Source organism: Toxorhynchites rutilus, chromosome 1, assembly GCF_029784135.1.
Source record: "Toxorhynchites rutilus septentrionalis strain SRP chromosome 1, ASM2978413v1, whole genome shotgun sequence".
NCBI lineage: Eukaryota > Metazoa > Arthropoda > Insecta > Diptera > Culicidae > Toxorhynchites > Toxorhynchites rutilus.
In genome coordinates this window covers 172,285,943-172,308,729 of record NC_073744.1, presented here as the reverse complement: position 1 = coordinate 172,308,729, position 22,787 = coordinate 172,285,943, and the positions used below count along the sequence as shown (strand labels likewise).

The window sequence follows — 22,787 nt, the reverse complement described above, 5'->3', positions numbered from 1 at the left end:
ATGTGATTTTAGTTTGATATTGAAACCTCCGAGCGAAAAATGTTACATTGGACGTTTTGACTGACCGCTTCGTACATTGGACAAATTACGTTGTACGATGACAATTTGCAAATAACTACTGAACAACGCTTCAAATACCTGCATTTCGTGCCAAAAGCAGATCACTATTGTTATAACTCGTTGAATTGCACTAAAAACGATATCAACACCCGAAAATAACAAAAACTCAAAATGTCCGAAGTGCGACTTCGTGTTGTTTTGATTGCTTTGTTACTTCGGACGTATCGAGCGTCAGAGGAAAGAGGCGTCCGAAATAATAGTGGAGTGCTTAAAATTCGAATCTGTACATTGGACATTTTTTGTATCGGTGATAAAAAGGTGAAAAGGATAGATACTTGAACGGTTGTTTTCGCATTGCATTCAATGATTGAGCACTAATAGTATGCATCCATTAACTCGATTTGTTTACATTTGTTACTTAGGACCTTTTCAAAAGTTACGCGAGATTTATATTTTTCTCGGTCGCGAAGCTATTTTCGCCGGGAAGAAACGCAGGGCCACACCGAATACACACATCAGAAGAAACGCTATTATGTCGCTAAGCAGCAGCGGTGTTTCCAAACAAAGTAAATGTGTTCCACAGGCGAGCTTATTCAACATAACTTCCACCTCAAAAGGAAGTGCACTCCGAGGCCCATCGATTGTGAAACTTTTGGCAGGTAGTGCTTAAGTGCCCATTTTGTAAGTTGAAATTTTATCCGATGGAAATAGATGAACAAACCATAAACTTTTTATCGTCATTATTGCAAAAACTGAAAATATAATAACAATACGAATGCAACTCGATATCAATAAATGGGGCGTTGGCAAGAAATCCAAAAACAGAATCGAAGTTGGGGCGATATTCTGGTTCATGTTTAGGCATGTTTTACCAATTTACTCGCGTAAAATATACGAATAATTAGTACGGTAGAAAATGACTAACGAATTGGTAATAATCACTAGAAAATATGTAATATATATTTAAAAGTCTCTATAATAAAGAATAAAAAAAAGTAATATATACTAATTATTTCTCTCAGTGTAGTTTTCATAATAAAACGCAGCATACCCTCAAATTTCAATTTCTACAACGGTGCTATTCGTATGCCCAACTAGCCCCGCTGTTGTGTGACCAACTACCCTTTTCTATATGAAAAAGAATATTCATGAAAATTCAATAAAAATAATTTTAAAAACGATTTGCATCAACCTTCAAAACTAACACATACAATAAACCTTTGCTTTACGTTAGAACCGATTTCATGATTATTAACAACTTTAGAACACATTTTATAGTGCGCTTTTCTTAAAGTTTGTCACTTTCTTGCATTGCTTGAACAGTGGTCTTAATGTTTTGTCCGACACTGTAATTATTCTCATAATATCATACGGTTGGTGTGCAGACTCATGTCTAATCATTATTCCTCGAATGCACACTTTTTTCGAATAAATTTTAGTGATAGTTGTGGTATAGGTTCCCATGATATTGTTCATATTGTGTGGTATTGCTCTGAATTTCAAAATGACAGGTTATTTTCAATAGAAAAAATTCGCTAATTTTTTTGACATTCCCCATTCAATTTTACGATTTGTGACGTTCTGACTACTCGCAATCTCGATACTATTTCGTTGATTTATGATTTCCTCAAGTCTATACAATTTCAACTACGTATATGTGTGTATTTTTTCTTTTATTTTCAATTATTGTTTATATCCCCAACATTCTTGTTTTTTTTGTTATGCATAATTTTATTATTAGTAATAATCTACGGTTCCATTCTTCTTCAACTATTTTCTTCAGAACTCAAACATATTCAGATGTGCGCAATCCTCAGTGTCTTAGTTCCAAGGAGGTAGTTATCTCTATCAAAAAATCCAAAAGATTCATAAGCTTTTCCTTCTTTATGAACACAGCTCAATGATGCTTTGCCGTTGCCGAGCCAGTTGAAAATAAATTGAATTAAAAAAAGTGTCGCTCTTTTCACACTCTCATAACTAGCCGCGATATTATCGAAACCTATTATCATTCATTAGGGAACTGAGCAAAACAGACAGCACCATCACCGCGTTTTATTTCGCGCCCTCATTCAGTACCTGGCAGCCGGTTGCGCTTTGCAATAATATGTTGTGGTTTAAAAAAAATCCATTTGAGAATGGTGAGAGATCGTTTCAATGAAATGTTGGAGGTTATTTGGATTGACCTTTCGTTTTTCCCCCAGAGTAAAGGCATTTCGTATTCCAGAAGAGCACCTTCAAGGATTTCGAGTACAAATTTGTCCAGGAGCATGAATTTCTTACGCTGCACAATCAGGAGATTCTACTGGAGGATCTGGATCGGGTGAGTAATTGATCTGAATGAGACGCGGGATTCGGGACAAGCACCACACCAACAGTAGTTTTCAGAGATCTTCCACCGGATTCGTGACCTGCAACGAAACGTGCTGGACATTGAGGTGACCATTTTTGCCGAAGACTACGCGAGAGTTGAACACAAGCTGAAGAGAAACGCGAACTTGTGCTACACCGTTTATACCGCCGTGAAGCAACTGCAGACTGAGCTGGACAAACCGGATGTTGGTGAGGGGGATGATTTAGTTAGCCGCGCTCGTAGTGTTCAGTTAGATTGTCTAAAAACAATCTACATCAAAGCCTATTGGAGATACTGGGGAGTAATTCGGCGGTACGAAGAAAAACTCACGCGATTCAAATCGGTTTGTATGTGCCAATTTTTGAGTCAATTCAGTACTTCTCTTGCTCACGATCGAACAAAATTTTCAGCATCTCTCGTTGAGGATGAAGATCCATCTGAGCGCGGACCCTCCGAAACACTACTGGAAGAGATTCAACTCCACCAATTTCCGCCAGGAGACTGTCACACGACACAACCACAGACTGTGGAGGAAGCCCTCCATACCCTCGCTTCCTTGGAGGGCCGTCACCAGGAGCTGTTGGCGCTGGAACGATCATTGGTTGAGATGCGCGATCTGTTTGTGCTGTTCTCCACCTTGATAATGGATCACGGAAGTATACTGCAGCTAGCGGAAGGTAATGTTGAGATAGCATCTGCGCATGTTGCTAATGCGGTTCAAAGATTGCAAGCAGCTCGACGCTGTCAGTGGCGGGTGGCCAAGCGAAAGTTCTTTTGTTGCTATCAGATGGGCATGATGCTGTTTGTGCTAGCTGTACTTGTGATTATTCTGGTAGTTCTATTGGTCGAACAGTTTGTGTTCTGAGCGGAAACTCCTCGCTTATTTCATAATGTACAGGCAGATCAGATAAAGGTATTATAATTGCGTGTTTTTTTGTTTACACTAATATTGTCGTATACAGGTGATGGAGATACATGATTGTCACACGAACTGCCACAGGGACGGTTCTGCTCTGCGAGATTCACTTTATTCTGAAAGTAGTCCTTTGTTTGTTCCTATTCCTTCCCCGAGTCGATAACAGAACAGAACTCGATTGCAAACATCATCTATAAACAAACTATAGTCACGCCGTTCGCCTTCGGAACTACAGAATGCAGAATAAAGACAAATGTGTAGAAATAGCTTCAATTCGAAGATGTTTGACTTACGTTCAATTTTGTGAAGATATTTCATAGTATGTTCAGACTATTTTTTGCGTAAATACACCATTGAAAATATAAAAAAAAGTTTTAAAATCGAGTCTATCCAAGGTGCCAATTTTTCAGTGTTTTCTCAGTGTACATTAATTACTTGTTGTCTACTCAACCAATGGACTATTACAGGGTGGTTTTAGAGACGTTAATTTTAAATTGAAATAAAATCCAGATTAACTGTGTCAATTGCCATGAATTGATTAATTGATTAATAGTCGCGAATGTTTTCTAAAGAGTGTGTCACATCAAATTGCATCACGGAAAAAACGCTGTAGAAATTCGCCCAGTAGACCGATCCTTTTGAAAATTTTAGACAGTAAAATAAAAACTATTAAACAACTTTTGGCATTTTCCATTTTTCATACTTCGAGCCCAAGCCCGTATGCTCGCACCTTCCTCTTTACCCCGTCCATAAGGTTCTGTACAACGTCAACAGAAATACAACATTGATTTTTTCAATCATTGTCCAAGAAGTTTTGTGTATCGCTTTCCAATTGTTATAGGATTCCATTTATGTTTTTTTATTTCCCCTGCAAACTTTTGCATTATAATATCGCCTTTACGTACAACTTATTATAGAACAATCTCACGCCAAAACAAGGCTACCTCGACCATTTCCGATATTTTGTTCTTAATTCATTCCCCACTTAACGGGTGTTAAATAAAAAATGAGAATTTTTTCAATCACATATAAATTTATTTTTTCCATCAATTTCAGTATTTTTTATTGATAACATAATGTATTTTCTTCAAAAAAATGTCAGTGAATGTTGGAGTAAGGGCCGTTGTCTGCTGTTCGACGCAGTTGCTTCGTGTCCTTGGCCCTCCAATTGTTTTTATACACTAGGGCACTGAGTGAGCCAAAGAAATCCTCTATTGGGCGGCACTGGGGCAAGTTACGTTACGTTATTGGGTTACGATCTAACAAGTAACCCAATAACGTAAGCAAGTTACGTTACGTTATTGGGTTACGATCTATCGGCACGAACGGTATCTTTTTCCCCTCAAGATACGCCAGCGTCTTCTTGGCGTAATGGGAAGACGCCTTGTCCGGCCAGAAGACGTACTTCCCATCCGCGTGATGCTCGTTCTGGAACGGCAGCAGGATTTTATCGAGGCACTCTTCTCGATAGATTTGTTGGTTGATAGCCAGACCGCTCGGCTTAAACCAAGGCTTTGAAATGCCCCGGTCGGAGATGGCGATGTACAACATAACCTTTTTTTCAAACTTGTGCTTGAACTTGTATTTCACATCAGACGGTGTGGATGACTTGTCGCTGGAGTAGTAATTATCATTTCCTGGAATATGCATTTTGGATAGCGGAAAATAGCTTTCGTCGTCCAGAACAAAAGACGTCCCGTGGTATTTTTTGGTCATCCACCGACACTGTGATTTAACCGTCTCAATCTGCTCCTCCGTGTACTCCGGCGACCTCGTCTTCTTCCTGCAGACGATTCCTCCCATCTTGACCGGATCCGGATCAATACGTGGGAGCAGCCATATTTCCGACCGACGTCACGCAGGCTGGTTGCGTCCTTGTTGTCAAACAGCTTCTTTAACGAAGTCTTCCTCTGCTTCGTCATTATCGTCACCGGACGACCACTTCCGACCTTCCGCTTTACGTTCAGGGAATCCAGGATACGATATACCGTACTGACAGGTACATTTTCTTCTTTAAAATGTGCCACCGTGAACTTTTTTCTTTGCTGGAAATGCGTTTCGTAGAACCGTACAACGTTCTTGTGAGAGCATCGCGACAAAGTTGCGTCGAACAGCAAACCGCGGCCCTTACTCAAACATTCACTGACATTTTTTTGAAGAAAATACATTACGTTATTGATAAAAAATACTGTAATCGATGAAAAAGAAAAAAAAATTATATGTGATTGAAAAAATTCTCACTTTTTATTTAACACCCGTTATTCATGTTAGGTAAGTTGGGGTGATTTGGACACACCCTTTTTATCGGCTCAATTTGGATATTTTATTATACCATCTCTTTTTATTGTTGAACTGTATGCACTTAACGTAAAAAAACTTTGGTAAAATTTGACAGGTGGAGGGAAACGGTAGCACGAACAAAGCAAGCACTTTGATTGTAAGAAAATGTAAGTTTTTCGAGCGTGCTTTGAAGGTTTTTTTCCTGCTGATAAAACAAACTTTTCGTGTAGTATGTAGTAAAGCTCTGTTCGCCTACAGAAGAGGAACCATTTGATGAACCGAAATTGCATTTTAATTTTTGCGTGCTGTTTGGGGTGATATGGACACGTTTCTGTGGGTAAATTGGTCATACAGGTTTGAAACTTTTCTTCAGTCTAATTAAATTTCAGATGTCGCGGAATTACAAAAAAAGGATAGATAGATAGTATTGGAAGAGCTTGAAAGGGCAACACCATCAAGGGCGGGTTTTCTTTGTGCGAAGTTTCGAAAGTGTTTGAAAACGCTCGAGCAACAGTGAAGAGATTCATGCAGAATTCGTCGCCAGCCTCCGACGAATCATAAAGAACCGTTTTTTCACCTCAGCAGTAACTGGTCCTCGACCTGCAAAACCAGCTATATGGCAAGTATGGAAAAGGTCATTCGCTCATTTCTCCACACCTAATTATAAATCACTCTTGTATCTGCTTGGAATAATCATGACGAAAAGAATGCAACAAGCAATCGTAAGATTGCACAATGAATCATTTTTCATTCTCCGACCATCTTCTTTCGGGATTGAGAGTGAACATAGCAAAACAAAGAGTGGAAAACAACATTCAATGAATGAATACTCCTTTGGAAGGATCGCACGAAACAAAATAACGAGTGAGTCAAAATAGACTGAATCTGCGTGTATGAATGATTTTATTTTCCCTTGTACTCTTTTCCTTGTCTGCATTCAAGTGCACATGAATCCATCTTCCCGCTCACCAATAACTTGCGTTAATATGGTCTTTTGCGTTGGCTTAGATCAGTGATACTCAACCTGCGGCCCGCGGGCCGCCTGTGGCCCGGTGGGCTCTTCTGGTGTGTATGATGTTTGGAACTCATACACAAAAATCAATAAATATTGGTGAAAGTCAGCGTCCCTCACTCAGTTAAAGCATTCATTCATTGACTCTTATCAGTGCTACCAAATGTTTGTACTAAAAGATCTTCATTCTTGAATTTCTATGTTTGTTTCACGCCGGTTATAATTTCGTAGTACATTTATTTTTGTTTTGCGGCCCACGACACCATGCATGTGTTTGTGGCCCCTCTGGCAAAAAGGTTGAACACCACTGGCTTAGATCGTTTCATACTAGAACCTAAAAAATGTCATTGCAATAGTGCACAGGAAACAACTCGATTTCAACTATCTAGGGTAAATGATCTTGGTTTGTCCAATTTGGGGTGTTTTTACGCAACTAGTAAATGCAAATCGATTTTTCTTCATGAAAATCACACATAATCGATACGAGTTTGGGTTTGTTGAAAAGCCCCAAGTCTGTAGTTGCTAATACTACCATAAGGTGTTGAAATTATTCAAATTTTTATGTTTTTTTTAACGATTTTCCTTAAAGAAGAATTATGATCATGGTTTGACCACCTCTGATCATGGTTTGCCCAAAAAAATGATCATGGTTTGTTCGGTTTTAGAAATCTCCATTTTTGAATGAAAACATTCGAATTCACAAGTAGATGTTGCATTTATCATTCCTTGAGTTTACTGTCATCATATTGATTCATTCATAATTTAGGCTTTCTTCAGAATATTGCCTTTTCTTGGGCATTTTAGAAGTGTTCACCTCAACACACTCAATACAGAGAAACTTTATTTCCGCTATCCGCGAAGGACACAATAAACAAACTGCAGCGCGCCAAGCGGATGCCATAGAAATCATGTGGACAAAACAACATTATTGAATTGGACAACTCATGATCAGAATTGAGTTCATCAAAATGCGGTAATTTAATGGTTTAGCTATGTAAATCCGATACAAGCAAGCATGATGTTTACAATATTTATAAGTGTTGTAATCCAGAAAAGGTCTGAATACGTGTCAAATAAACATCTGGTGATCGATTAAAAGTTAGCTCGAATGAGAGGCGCATTGACACAAACAGAAGGTGTATTTTATAATACTTTAAAACATGTGATTTCGTAAAAATATACTATCAAACTACTATAAATCATGTAAAAGGCAATTTCATTTATATGTTTCGAAACATTCGAAGGCCTTATTTGACACATGAGCGCTGAATTAGAGCATTCAAAAAAGTGGGCAAACCTTGATCATATTTTCGACTGGACAAACTAAAATCATTTACCTTACCTATATTTTACTGCCGCGATCGAGGCTCAATGATTGCTCGTTGAGTGAAAAACGAAACGGCTCAAGCAAAAGTTTCCAATTTGATTCTATCACCTTCTAACGTCATTCCGAGAGGCAAATGAGAGAATGCATAATTGCATTTTTGTAATCCCTACCCCCTAAATTTGTCCACATGGATGTGGACAGCCCATAAGAAAGAAAATAAAAGTTCGGTTGATGAGCCGTATGTCCCACTTTGCCCCACAACGCCCAGTAGAGTGGCTTGCATGTCACACTCGCATGCAAGTTGTTTACTAATTGGATTTCTTCCAGGCAAGTTTGCACGCTGATAAAGTTAAAGCTTCCCGAATGAAATCCTTTTTCTGCAATATCTGTTTTTATTGTATTTCACCGTTACATTTCGCCTTAATCTAAATTGCAATTGGAACAAATCATACAGATTGAACTCATCATGACATTTTCCTACTCTCAGCTGTCTGTTTATATCATTCATAAAGTTTATCATTGGGTTTCATTCGTTTTACGTATTGTTTTTCATTTTAATTTTCATAAGGGGCTCATTTTGAAAATTGAAAACTTAAGTTGATGCTACCTCATTAATCTGAAATAACTTTTTTCTGAGACTTGTAAATCGGAACCACATGGTGAGGGATTTTTGACGATCCGATGAAACATTTCTCGACACGCTTACACCCTACCTTATTGAATTACACAAGTTTGTATCTCACCCCTCCGGTAAATCATAACCTAACTAAACGCACCAATTACGAATTGGTCCCATAGTTCCCGGTGCCCCAGCTGTTGTAGTACGAGGGCAGATGGGCGGCCATCGAGTGGTGGTGGTGATGGTGATGGTGCAAATGGGCGTGCGAATGCTGCGGTGAAGAGTTGTGGTGTGACGACGAGGATGACGGCAGCGGCGGCGGTGGTCCACTGGAAGCCGTGGCATGTAGCGTCATGACCGACGATGACGAGTGGGCATTCTCGTAGTACAGACCCGCCGGAACAGGAGAGTGGGTTGAGTTGGGATCCATCCCGGTAGTAGCGGCGGTAAGCGATGACGAGGAGGTTCCGGTGGGATCGCTTGCGATTACACTCATGGTGGTCCCAGCCGGGGAGTGACAATGTGGCTGATGGTGGTTGAGAAGAGGATCGGCTAGGTCATGGGAGGAGGACTCCTCTGGTTTGCAGTATTGGGCGAGTGTTTTCTTAACCACCGCCTGGCTGTCCAGATATTGCTCAATATCGACTTGGTCCTGGTCTAGGGGTGATATAAGGTAGCTTTGGTTTGGAATTGCCGTTATTGTGGTGTAATCAGGGGGGAGGTTATGGATAGGAGACGACGATAGGTTCGGTTGAAGGTGAACCGAGCTTGGTAGATGGTAAGATGCGACCGAATTTGACTCATGAAGTTGGTGCATTTGGTTCGGAAAAGCGCGGTAAAAATCTTTCCCGTTGCTTTGGGACGCAAAGGCAGAGGAAGAAGCAGAGAGTGAATTGGTGGGATAGCCACTGTTCATGTGCAACGAGCTCCACTGCTCTGAACGATAGTCCAACGAAGAGCCATTGATGTAATCGTTTCGGTTGTAGTATCCCACCGGGGAGTCGTTACTGGACAATCGGGAATGTGGCGAAAACGACTTGAGATTGGCCAGTCCGGTGTACGGAGTTGTGGGCGGAGTTAACGGTTGGCCTTCCGTAGAGGAATGAATCGATGCTCCACCAGGACTTTGTGGACTACAGGGAGATTCTAGTTCGCACGAAACCACGCCGTAGTAACGATTGATCAGCTCGCCATTTGGAATTTTAGCCGAACTCTGCCTGCTGACCGAATATCCCGGGTAATGCTCGATCGACGAGGTCGAGGACGAAGGAGTTAACAGATCGGTCGTGTGTCCCACTTTTGTCACCGACTGATCGTTGAGTTGATATTCGTAGTTGGTGTTCATATTTGAAGCTGCCAGCGCTTTTGCTTGTTGCACAAGTTTGGTTTTGCTCGTGGTCACACCGGTGGCCTTTTTGGTGCGTGGCTTGGGTGGAGGTGGAGGGCTGCTGGACTCCTCGCATTCCTCGTCGCAGCAGTGTTTTCCGTGTTTGCCAAATTTCTTAGACTTTTTCCTCCTCGGCTGGTACTTGTAGTCGGGATGTTGGCTTTTGTGCGTCATTCGTAGCTTCTCCGCCTGTTCGATGAATGGCAGCTTGTCCTCGGCTGCAAGGTTTCTGAAAAACAAAAATGGAAACAGTTATTGTTAGTTTTTTCATGTTTACGAGAATGTGCGCTAAGGTGTATGCATTTTCCCACAATAAAAATGGATTTAATCGAACGAATACCATGGCTTCCGGATGGGGGAAGAATATTCGAATTAAAGTGTTACTATGGGATAGATTTCGTCGCTTCTGCCAGGGAATTTTTGTTATACTTTGTCGCAGGAACACGTGTGTAAACAACTGGTTTGCCCTTACGTGTGGAATACCTTGTTCAAATATTGTTTTTCGATATCAGCGATAAGAAAATTCGATAAGTATATGCAAACCATGCGCTGTGAGTTTATGAGGGGGTTAATTTTTTTCTAATATACATGTATTTACACGCCATACGTGTACTATTAGGGGGGAAATACCGATGCATGAATAAAATTATGCGCTTTGAAAACCAGAGACTTAACAAACCAATGCAGTTTTGATACTGGGTGTGATTTATTTACTAGAAGGCCGGACTTTGTTGTGTCTTGCGTTCGTCATGGCAATAATTTAGAACGTTCCCATGAAATATTTTTCGCTATTGTTGGGGCGAGATGTATTCGAAAATGAAATGGATGAAAAAGTTCAGATAGGGTTATTGTCGGGTGAAGGTATATAAATCCGCCGTTTTTTCTATCAAACTTTAAGAGACGAATGAACTCTCAGAGTTTAAAGTCTCTCTAATTCAATACCTTCCTTCCTTCCTATCAAACTTTGAAGGTTCTGTCCTCAATCTTCAAAGTTTCGTCTGTCGCTACCTTTTCCCATCTTACCGGCAGAAAATGGATTCCTTATCTGAAGATTCGATGGACTTTTGAAGCATTGCAAGATTTGATCCAATTTTTTATCATATCGTATAAATGGAAGTGCAACTCAGTTCAGCCTCATCGAACGGAACAAACTATCGATTTCGGAAGGAGCGATATCTGAAGAGAGTGGTGGGTGGGGTAGGAGATTCGATTGAAGTTTTCCTAGATAATTTTTAACGATTTTAGCAACATGTGGCCAAGGGTTGACGTGTAACAACGGCCCATTATCGGGTTTTTGCTTATACACTCTGTCCAACTTCTATAAGACCACCCTGATTCTATTTCGTTGCAACACAAATAGTTAGAATTTCAACAAGATACATTCATAGATTGTTGAATACTTCGAATAAAGTATATTTAACATCAAATTCGTTCAAACGAGTTGTTTGTTTATTCATTATGCTTAAATATGATCATTTCAGCTTTCCAGTTTCTATAAGACCATTTCAAAATTCATAAGTATTATCAATAAAAAATTCAAAACGATCGGTTGATTTACATGTCAATGATTGGCAACCTTGCCATTTCGGCTAATAACCTGGAAAATTTGTGTTGGAATACTGTTTACCAAATTTTACTGAATGGATTTCTCGATATTTTTCCATGTTTCCGAAATTGTGACCTTGAGCACTTCAATCGTGGTGTACCGCTTTCTCTCAGTATAGATTCTGCGTACAAGCAACTCCCTAAGATTTTCAACAGGATTCAAGTCTGGCGAGCGAGCCGGCCAGTCCAAAAATTGAGCTTTGGTCCTTAATCCATTGCTTAGTTTCCTTGCTGGTATGAATAGTAGCATTGTTTTGCTGAATGTGATTTTTTGACGTAGGACTACGTCTAACCGGAAGATATAGGGGGTGAAATGGAAATCTAGGCACTGAACAAGTAGGAAAAAATGCAAGATTTGGAACACTTATAACTCGAGCATTTCTCAATAGATCGCAAAGGTTTTTGCATCAATTGATAGGAAATATATCTACGCATCTATCATAACGAATAACATTTCATTTTTCTTGAGATAAATAATTGAATAATTGTGAAATATCAAGCATTGTCAAAATGCACTATGTGCCCATTTTTGATTGGTCCATTTTGTGCTCCTCAAATCGTACCGACCAAAACGGGCAACCAGAGCAGCAGCGAAATAGAATGAAGCACGATTGGAAAGGAAAAAGAAAAAAATGAACGAAACATTGGTCGCAGTCTCACACATGCGTAATTCTCGAGCCAGCCAGTCAGCTTAAAAATCCCCGCTCCGCTGCCGTAACGATAAGAGACGAATGAACTCTCAGAGTTTAAAGTCTCTCTAATTCATAACCGTTTACCGTAACGATCATTCTCATTCAAACCGTACACCACATCGGTTCGCATCACAACACACCAACAAACCAACCCAAGCAGCTATGTCTGGACATGGTAAAGGAGGAAAAGTGAAGGGAAAGGCAAAATCCCGCTCGAACCGTGTTGATCTGGAGTTCCCCGCAAGGGTAGCTAGGCCGAGCGCGTTAGTACCAGTGCACCAGTCCACCTAGCAGGCGACATATAGTTTCGGCCGCCGATGATATCGAGTTAGCTGGCGAGTGGCGAGTGGCAAACGCAATCGCAAAACGGCAGCAGGTAGCAGAAGAAAAAAGTTTGTTCTTTACACAATCTGCTTTGGTGGCAAATCCAGAACAAGGCGGCATCGAGGGCGTTCGAAATGGTTTTTTTCAAAACCACGAGTACTAAGTTTTCTAAATTGGAACCATTCCATAAAACAAGGCGCTTTTCAGGGCCATTAAACCTTCCAAAAAAGAGCTTAGGAAATACAGTTCAATGCTTTCTAAAACATTATCCAAAATAATAATAAAACACAAATTGATTTTTTCATCATTTGTTTGCCAGGATCTGATGAGTATGTGAATTTGACAGTTGTTCTGAGCTTATTGATAGTTGGGGCTTACCTGATTATTCAATTTTCATCAATTCTTAAATTGTTTCCAGATTGAAAGTACAGTAATTTACAATTAGTTCGACATTTAGCTAATTGGACGGACATGTAATGCGACTTATTTAGTTGGACATTTTTGTAAACATAGAGATCCAAATTATGACCCCACATTGAAAGTCGACACTGTACCACTGTCATCGCAAATGTTCAATTACAGGTTAGAATCGCCTCCAATGCAACACTGAGTGGCACTTCGGCACGTCGCATTGAATGTAATTTACTGTACAGCATGTCACAAAGCTGGATGGGAAGAAATTTTCCAACTGTGAAAGCTGTGGCAAGTGGCAACAAATCGCTAAACAGGAAGGTTTAGCCGAACAAGATGGGAATATCGAGTGATAACAAAACAATAAACTCTTTAGATTGAAGATAATTTTGTGATCCTGAAAAGGACCCTTTTTATCCTTCATGTGAATCCAATGAGAGAACAAATCGTAATGAATGTATTTTTTTGCCATCGCTCCCTTTTAACGCTCATTCGTTCGTCTCGTTGGACTCGCCCCTCTGGCTGAGTCTGCCGATTTGTCTCTATCCTGTGAGTGTGTACCGCTAGAGTATAAAACCCGCGGACCCCAAAAAAATATCTTATTTTCTTTCAAACCGTATACCCGTGTACGGCATCGGCATCGTGGACGTAACAAAGGAGGACAAGTTAAGGGAAAGGCAAAGTCTCACTCGAACCGTGCAGGTCTCCAGTTCCCTGTTGGTCGCATTCACTGATTGCTCCGCAAGGGTAACTAGGCTCAACGGATTGGTGCCGGAGCACCAGTATACCCAACAGCGATTATAGAGTTTCGGCCGTCGGAGTGCTCGAGTTGGCTTGCAAAGCTGCTCATGACAATCAGAAAACCCGCATCAAGAAGAGAGCAGCTTCGGTTCGGCGCTCATCAAGGCAACAATTAGTTTCAGTGAGTGGCAAAGTGTTTCTCCGGCACGTCGCATTAAATGTAATTTACTGAACAACATGTCACAAGCTGGATGGGAAGAAATTTTCCAACTGTGAAAGCTGTGGCAAGTGGCAAACGCAATAGCTAAACAGGAAGGTTTAACCGAACAAGATGGGAATATCGAGTGATAACAAAAACACAACACCAAAGGTTCTTTTCAGAACCATCAACATATTCATAAAGAGTAAACAGTAAACTAATCCATTTTTCAGGTAGATAGGTAGGTATTCACGATGGAGAAGAAAATAAAACAATACATTTAATATACCATGCACCCAAACCATGCACGAGCCTCCACAAAAATTCCTGGTTGAAAAATACTGTTCCTTCTTCCGTAAATCACGCCAGTACCCATTGAAACCATCAGGACCATCCAAATTGAACTTTTTTCGTCAATGAAGATAACCTATACATTGAAGAACTTTTCGTTATGGTATATAGAAAAATGCATTCTTTTGGAAACATTCTGCGACAAAGAATGTCCCACTGTCGGTTCATGTGGGCTTTAGCATAACAGACATCTTCCGATGTGAGATTGTGTAAGATGAGGAGTTTTAACCTTCTAAGTCCATTTTATGTGAGGATTTTTTACCAACACTTGACGAATTGTCACCCGAGTAATATTTAAGTTGAAATATTGCTTTGTTTGCATAAGCGATTTTGAGGTATTCGTAGATGTTCTAGCTATTTCCCGCTTATCGAGGTTAGAGTGCTTCGATTTGCGTGGTGCTCTCTCCTTCTTACCGTATCCTTGAGGATTCGCCAAATAAATGAGCACTACTTGAAGGGATCGTCAAATCCGACGAACAATTTCTCTGATACCAACATTTTCCTGGCGAAATGCATCGATTTGTCTTTCTTCGCTCTCCGTGAGCGAAAATGCTCTTTTCCCTTCGGCATTTTCCAGATCTATTGATCAAAACAACTACAACAACGGAAAATGTAACTGATCTTATAGAAACTTGACACTTGAAAAATACAAAAACATTCGTTTACGCTCGGCACTTGCACACAGACATATGAAAATCGTGTAGTGTGAGATAGTCACCAATACCTGCACACTAGAATATAAATTGAAGCATTGTTTGTTTACAATGATACAAAGCAGCAAGATCAGCATTGTGGTAGGTAGTGAGCTTATGTGATGGTTTCATTTGTTTTCAACCGATTTATCGTAAAGGATCCACTTTTGGTTGCAACGGGATTGTCGCAATAGATACGGTTATGAAACAAACCGTACCTTAGACCTCTCATTGAACCATATGTTTTACTGTTCGTTTCAGACAACCGAGCGTCGTGATCTTGAGTTTTCAGGCTTAGCAGTAAATTTAGCGATTCTCAACACCTTTAAAAATTAAATTGTGTTTGCAATGCCCTGAACAAATTCAAATGTGTGTTTGGATAATGATAAAGTGAAGGAATTAATCGCTTGTCGATGGCATGAAGGCTTCAATAGTAGTATCAAGTGAGTCTAGGATGTCTTTTCAAGTAGTAAGGGTCTCCGTAGTCAAACGATTGCGCGTCCACTTTTGAAATACTGTGGACTCAATTCCTGGACTCTTTATTGATTGATCTTCTGATTAAACATTTTGAAGGATAGAGGCGAATAAATTTCGTAATTGGAAGCCTTTATAATAGAAAAAAACATTCAGTGAAACCTTCAAGCTGTATTTAGTTTAAGACAGTTTACCTTATGTCGACGTGAAGTTGCCTCCAAATTATCTGTATTTCATGTATTTTTGTAAAAAATGCAATCGTGGACTTCGACTTGCCGTTGTTGGTGTATGTGAATGCTTTCATAAGAATTGCATGGGTGCATAATTGACGCAATGTGACGTGACGGGACATGAACGTGACTTGGATGTTATATGTGAATCGCACTTAAGAAGCCAGTTGTCACGTCTTGTCATAGGGGACAACAAAAGTATCCGCACTGACAGTTTTAAATTGGTAAAAATTGACCTAACCATAACTTAAACTATTTCCTCTAAATTTTCCGATATTCCTACTAAAACTTATTATTATAATTTAAAATCAATTTCAGAAACACTTTTCGTATAGGATTTTTTACCACTTGCAGAAAAAAAGTGATTTGGATTTATGTGAATACTAATTTAATTCTGAAAAGTTAATTTTCATTCATAATTTACACTTTAAAATTCGTTTCCCTTTTCAAAAACACATCACAGTACTCGCTTTACAAATGCAGACCTTTCAGTTTCAGAGTAGTTTGTGAAAACATATGCAAGTTGTATTATCTTCTTCTTCTTCTTATATGGCACTAACGTTCCTAGAGGAACTCCGCCGTCTCAACGTAGTATTACTTGCGTCATTTTCATTAGTACTTAGTTGAGATTTCTATGCCAAATAACACGCCTTGAATGCATTCTGAGTGGCAAGCTGTAGAATACGCGTGACCACAGTGCAAGTCAGAGGGAATTTCTTTGAAGAAAAATTTCCCCGACCAGAACGGGAATCGAACCCGAACCCCCGGCATGTTAGGTTTGACACTAACCACTCGGCCACGGGAGCACCACAAGTTGTATTATCTGCAAGTTGTATTAATGTTTTTATTCTATGGATAAGATTATATATAATTTATAGACCATATGCACCCTATACCTTGAATCAAAGCATGTCTTTTTTGCCTGTGATTTTCCCAGATCTTATCATTCTCCAAATGTCATAGCGGAATATGAAGAAATACACAGCTTACACTAAAGTAGCTGCCCGGTTGCTAGCGCAAAAAAAAAGATCGATTTCAGAACATTAAAAAAACTCCTAAAACGCTATTACGTTTCATCCACTCTCTCAAAAGCACATTGTCAGTTTACTTGGAGGTTTGTATTGCGAAAAGTATCGTATTTTTCTATTGAGATTATCAGTTTTCCATTCATTTGCCTGTAAATATACAGGAACGCTTGCAAATCTGCCAAATGTCATCATATTGACCCTGTAGCTCCGCTATTCGGATTCTAGGTGGACAACACTTCATCCGTCAATATTTTTCAGATGGAAGGAAGTCAATTCATGGTTATCCATGTCCATCAAGGAATCGCCTGCTATGAGCAATGGTAAGAATCCGTATGTTGACACAAGTTTGTTTCATACATCAATTGAATCAATAATATAGCTCTTTGTGCTCCCGTGGCCGAGTGGTTAGCGTAACACATATCATGCCGGGGATTCGGGCTTGATTCCCGTTCTGGCTTCAGACTTGCGCTGTGCTCACGTGTACACATTTTTAGGCTCGTGATTGTACGCCGCACATCGCCCCAGGAAAATAAATGTACCATTTGGTTTGATATTATAGTTAACTCGTCTATCCATCTATCTTATAACGTATTTTGCTAAGTTTGTTGTGATTTCTTCAATGATTGTTCAATTTTTTTCGAATTCTATGGCTAAATTCTATGGCTGTTAGAAGAAGAAAGAAGAAAGAAGAAAGAAGAAAGAAGAAAGAAGAAAGAAGAAAGAAGAAAGAAGAAAGAAGAAAGAAGAAAGAAGAAAGAAGAAAGAAGAAAGAAGAAAGAAGAAAGAAGAAAGAAGAAAGAAGAAAGAAGAAAGAAGAAAGAAGAAAGAAGAAAGAAGAAAGAAGAAAGAAGAAAGAAGAAAGAAGAAAGAAGAAAGAAGAAAGAAGAAAGAAGAAAGAAGAAAGAAGAAAGAAGAAAGAAGAAAGAAGAAAGAAGAAAGAAGAAAGAAGAAAGAAGAAAGAAGAAAGAAGAAAGAAGAAAGAAGAAAGAAGAAAGAAGAAAGAAGAAAGAAGAAAGAAGAAAGAAGAAAGAAGAAAGAAGAAAGAAGAAAGAAGAAAGAAGAAAGAAGAAAGAAGAAAGAAGAAAGAAGAAAGAAGAAAGAAGAAAGAAGAAAGAAGAAAGAAGAAAGAAGAAAGAAGAAAGAAGAAAGAAGAAAGAAGAAAGAAGAAAGAAGAAAGAAGAAAGAAGAAAGAAGAAAGAAGAAAGAAGAAAGAAGAAAGAAGAAAGAAGAAAGAAGAAAGAAGAAAGAAGAAAGAAGAATCATATTATAATCAAGATTATCATGCATTTTTGAGAGAAAATTACCCAAAGCGCATAAGAAAACTATAGCTTTCACATATTTGCTTTTAAAAAGTCTACTAATTTCAATGTTTTACAACGGTATGTATGTAGTACCCAATTGTTTCATCTTAAAAAAAGGGTCAGTGTTAAGTTAGATCGGACCATTTTTATGACTTCGAAAAAAACGAGCTTGAAGTTTGGTGCTATAATGGGTTTTCATAGAGCATCCGAAACGATTTCGATACGTTAATTCTGCTGCACGCGTGTTTTTCCAAATCTGGTTAATGTGGTATGTAGCTTATGAAATACTTAACCTAATGTAATCAATAACTCGAAATTTTTAATGCTGCTACTTGGTCCCCTCTGACTTAACAACATAATCATTCTAAGTAGCATACTTATTGAATTAGACCCAGTTTAAAGAAATGATCCTTTATCACACCCTGAAAGATTCTAGGCTAGCTACCTAACACCCTATACACTATCGTCGAGAATCAATTCTTTATAAGATATATATTTTTATTTTGTCGTTTTTATAGATGTATTAGTTAAAAAAATATAAAAAAGCCTACAAAAGTTTGAGCATCGTGCGCGTCACACAGATATAAGGGATATTAAGAATGAGGATACTCTTAGTGAATCCAACACAATGCTGGCAGTTGGACTTGTGCTCGGGTGGACCACTTGGCTGGCTGCAAGCAGAGCTGCAATTTGTCACAGTCACTGCATCTATTCGGGCTACTATGACGACCATTGCAACATTACCACCAAACGAAGTGCAACAAAAGATGAACCGACAAAACAAATTCTACACTCCTTGATGTTAAATAGTTTGTCAGAATGTTTTGACGATCAAAGCATGTTCAGTGCGCTCTGATCGTCAAGACGAGAAATACCATGTCACCTGATGTCAAGGAAGTTTACACGTTTACCAGGAATCATTTGTTCATGTTACTACCTGAATACCATCTATATATATAAAAATCTCGTGTCACGATGTTCGTGGTCGAACTCCTCCGAGACGGCTCTACCGATTTCAATGAAATTATACCCAAAAAAAACTTGTTAGACATGAAAATAGATCGTAAACTATATATGATACCGCTAAGATACCGATTACTGCATATTTAATACCGATTAGGGTGGTCCTGTGCAAAAAAAAACCTGAATTATTTGGTTTTGTATTTTTTGCATAAATTTGAGTTGAAAAAACGCATATAACCAATCTTCACGCATATCTCCTATTTTGAATCACGATGTTTCTATTTTTATATAAACAATACCAAATAATAGATCCGTCGTACGTTTTTCAAACAAAACGAATTTATGTATGTTGCTAAATGTCAGATGGCACATCGTCCCCTTCATAGAGCTTCCACCCCACACATACGCAAATAACCTAAATTCGCTTGATGGATTTTTATGTGTTTCGTTTGATGAATCGACGCGGTCAGGGCAACGTCATTCTACCATTTCTTGAGCTGGAACGTTGAGAAACGACTGCGATTCATATGATACAATTAATAGAAGCGGTTTGCGGAATAATACATTCACTTGACGCTATAATGAGCAACACCGACACAGCCTTTGTTGTTACCAGTCCAAAACGTTTGCATTGCCATGACAGCGCGTGTGTTCAAACAAAAGAAATGAAGTCTTTAATTAGCTTCATTACAAAAATACACGAATTCCGTCCAACGTGTTGCTGGATGTATTTGGTTGAATGTCAAAAGCCTAAATTCGTTGTTGTTGGTGTTGAAAATGTTGAATAATAAAATTTAATTTATATTTTATTTATATAAATACCTTATAAACCTTTCAGCCGAACTGTTAATTATTTTGATGTTTATTTTTCGACAAGGCAAGATTGCTACATTTCATAGCACGATTGAATTGAGGTCGATCGGATTTCAGAATGCAAAAGACGAATCGTGAGTTCCGATCGAATTTCAAATCAATCGGATTCCGGAATAGGGGATTTCATCAATGACACAATCAAAAGTATAGGGTGATATCCAATATGTCAACTATTAAATTTTATATTTAAGAATTCGGCTCCTTTAAGCTTATGTAACTGAGCCTGTAAAAATGAACGAATTAAAAAAAAAACTATAAAATTTGGCCGTCTATATTAAAAACAGCAGCGCGTAATTTTCACTACCTGCATAACAACGTAACGAAATTAATACAGGTCGGACTCGATTACATATAGTCGACCATTTTTTTCAACAATTATTTTCAAATCCTATACATAATCGAATCTCAAGAAAACAATTATTTCATTAATGTATGAATATCAAACATTAATAGAAAAATAGCTTTTTTTTGTGATTCGATTATGTATTGGATACGAAAATTAACGTCGAAAGTGAAATTGCGATTATATATAATCGAGTCCGACCTGTATTGATTTTCTTTATTTTATTTCTCCATTTTACGACAAAAATATATTATTTTTTTTCCCTGTTTTTATGTTTAACATTCAAGAGATCAAGTAGATACGATAATATAAAACATCGAATTAAAAGTTTTTTTGTTTTGAGTTTTCGGCGGTTGTCGTCTAAAACACTCCATTTCTCTGTATGTTATAGATCCCATTTCCACCTCCACATTACACTCGGGTTCGGGAAGACCATTTTTTACGGTCCGATTTAATACACAGTCAAACCTTCACGTTACTGCTCGATATCTACGTCGGACATATCTTTCATCGATCACAATCGATAAATTTCTTAGATCGTTAAAACATTTGAACACACTCACAGTACATTAGTTATTATTTATTGAACAAACAAAATATTCACTAGAAATAATTGATATGGCAGAACAACGTTTGCCGGGTCAGCTAGTTCTTATATAAAATGCTAAAACATCGAGGAGAACAAAGGATACACATGAGTCTAAACGGACTTTCAAATACGTGAATTTCGATATCGGGCAGAAATTTCGCGTGTTCGACATAGTATTTACTTCAGTAAATACAATAAACAACAACTGGAACGAAAATCGAAGCTTTGCTCGGTGAAAATAAAATGCAATCTGCGACAATCATCAATTCGTTACGGACAATTTTACCGCCTACTTGATCGGTCAAAGAGTATTGACGAAGCTCAGTAACAGGCAAAGTGTTGCAACGCACTTCGTCAGTCACCATTTGACCCAGATTTTTGTCAGTAGGAGGTGACTAACGTGGCTCGTCAGTTGTCAGTGATATTGATGAAAAAATGCAGCTCTGTGGCGGACATGACTGAGTATCGGCTTGACTTTTGACATTTCAATTTTTTGAACATATATCTGTTAATTAAATCAGTTCGTTTTTTGTGTTTGCTAAACTGATTTCAATGTTGAGAAAAAAATCTTTTAGATAACTCGTCTTGGTCAAAGCTCTGTAGGGAAAGGAGGCGGGTCCATCATCACCATCTATAAGTTTTTGCATCGAATGGCATCTTGTAGACACCTGGAAACATATATTATGATAATGTGAAAAAACCTCAGCTTTCGAGAAAAAATAAAAAAAAACATCCTTGCATCCCGAAACCACGTAAACTATTAAAAACTGATACAATCAAAATCCATTTTTTCGCAAGCGTATATTTTTCAAAAAAGACTGTCTAATTGGCTTTAATTTTAGTTGTCGATCATCTAAATCGAACCGGTAGATCAAAATGGTTGAATTTTTGTGTTGGAAAAAAGAGGTAAAAGTAGATTTTTCGGACAACCCTAAAATGGAAATGGTCACCCTAATGAAAAAAATAAAAAAATACGGGTCTAATGTTTTGCGGTAAAGAACAAAACTACCACTTTTCACGAAAACCTGAGAACCACTATATCGGTTTGACATGGAATGGCTGTATGTATAAGAATGATGCCTTTGACGAAAATAAATAAATGATGAGCAACCAGCCGACGGCATCTCTGAATGGTCGCAAAACTCAAGTATCGCTGTATCAATGAAATATTGCAAAGAAATAAACGGCAAGTAAACTATGTGTGGTCCCGAAATCAAGGTCTGTTGCTGCTCCTGAACTTGAATTCTCCAAGAAGAGACAGACCAAGTTTGTCAACATACACATCAGAACCACTTCTCCAAACAGTGTAATCTCTGCTCCAAAACGTCAACGGTCTCGTTCAGCGGCGGGGAAACGCTAACGACATACAGAATTCGGCGACCGACCGAGCGACCGAGCGGTGGAATCACGAGATCTGCCCAAGAGTCAGCACCGGCCGGTGGTTGCATGCAGCCACCAAACGGCCGCGCCTCTGGTACAATGGTTCCAATTGTGTTCTTCGCCGCCATTCAGCAAAGCCGGGTGCATCCAGCAGGGCACCAGGGGGGATTGGCGAGACTGCAAGAAAGTAAGTGCAGCATGGGAAATTAGATAAGATGATCTGGTTTATGTTATACTTCTTTACTGCACTAATGCCCAACATCCGGTGGGTGACGGGGTTTGGCGTTGTTTACTTGTTTGAAGAAGCTGCGGAGGGTAAATAAGGGGTGCTGTCTGCAACAAGTTCTCTCGGTTTGTATTCCTGACCAACGCACCCAGCACCATTCATAGACTGTTTTCGCCGGACGGATGGCTTTCCCCTTCGTATGGTATGCTTATCAAGCAACTTTCTTTCATTTTTCATACGATTTCGGTGATGTACATAGTTTTCAGAACGCTTCTTAAAGTTCATATTCTAGCGCTGAGCCGACGTCCGATCGCTGAAGATGGTCAATCGTATGTGCAGATTGCTGCTGGTCACATCTGCTTCGATACATCGATAGCATGTGTGCAAATAAACAATTCGAAAATATAGCACACG

General features: G+C 39.0%; 2 protein-coding genes across 4 annotated transcripts in view; one reads left to right on the top strand and one right to left on the bottom strand.

The window, feature by feature from the left end:
- The first annotated feature begins 2,088 nt into the window (after window positions 1–2,088).
- LOC129761910 (syntaxin-1A-like) lies at window positions 2,089–3,912 on the top strand. Of its 2 annotated transcripts, none has more exons than XM_055759755.1 (5): window positions 2,089–2,228; window positions 2,285–2,380; window positions 2,439–2,757; window positions 2,821–3,323; window positions 3,373–3,912. In XM_055759755.1, the coding sequence occupies exons 1-4, from the start codon at window positions 2,196–2,198 to the stop codon at window positions 3,273–3,275; spliced, it is 903 nt and encodes a 300-aa protein (XP_055615730.1). In that variant the 5' UTR covers window positions 2,089–2,195; the 3' UTR covers window positions 3,276–3,323; window positions 3,373–3,912. The 2 variants fall into 2 exon arrangements, with proteins under 2 accessions (XP_055615730.1, XP_055615731.1); XM_055759756.1 differs by having other exon boundaries at window positions 2,102–2,198.
- A 4,410-nt stretch (window positions 3,913–8,322) lies between these two features.
- Window positions 8,323–22,787, bottom strand: part of LOC129775350 (transcription factor SOX-8) — a 57,298-nt gene continuing 42,833 nt past the window's right edge. For both annotated transcript variants that reach the window (XM_055780027.1, XM_055780017.1), the window contains one exon: window positions 8,323–10,180. In XM_055780027.1, coding sequence (XP_055636002.1) covers window positions 8,725–10,180 — 1,456 coding nt within the window. In that variant the 3' untranslated portion in view covers window positions 8,323–8,724. The remainder of the gene's footprint in view (window positions 10,181–22,787) is intronic.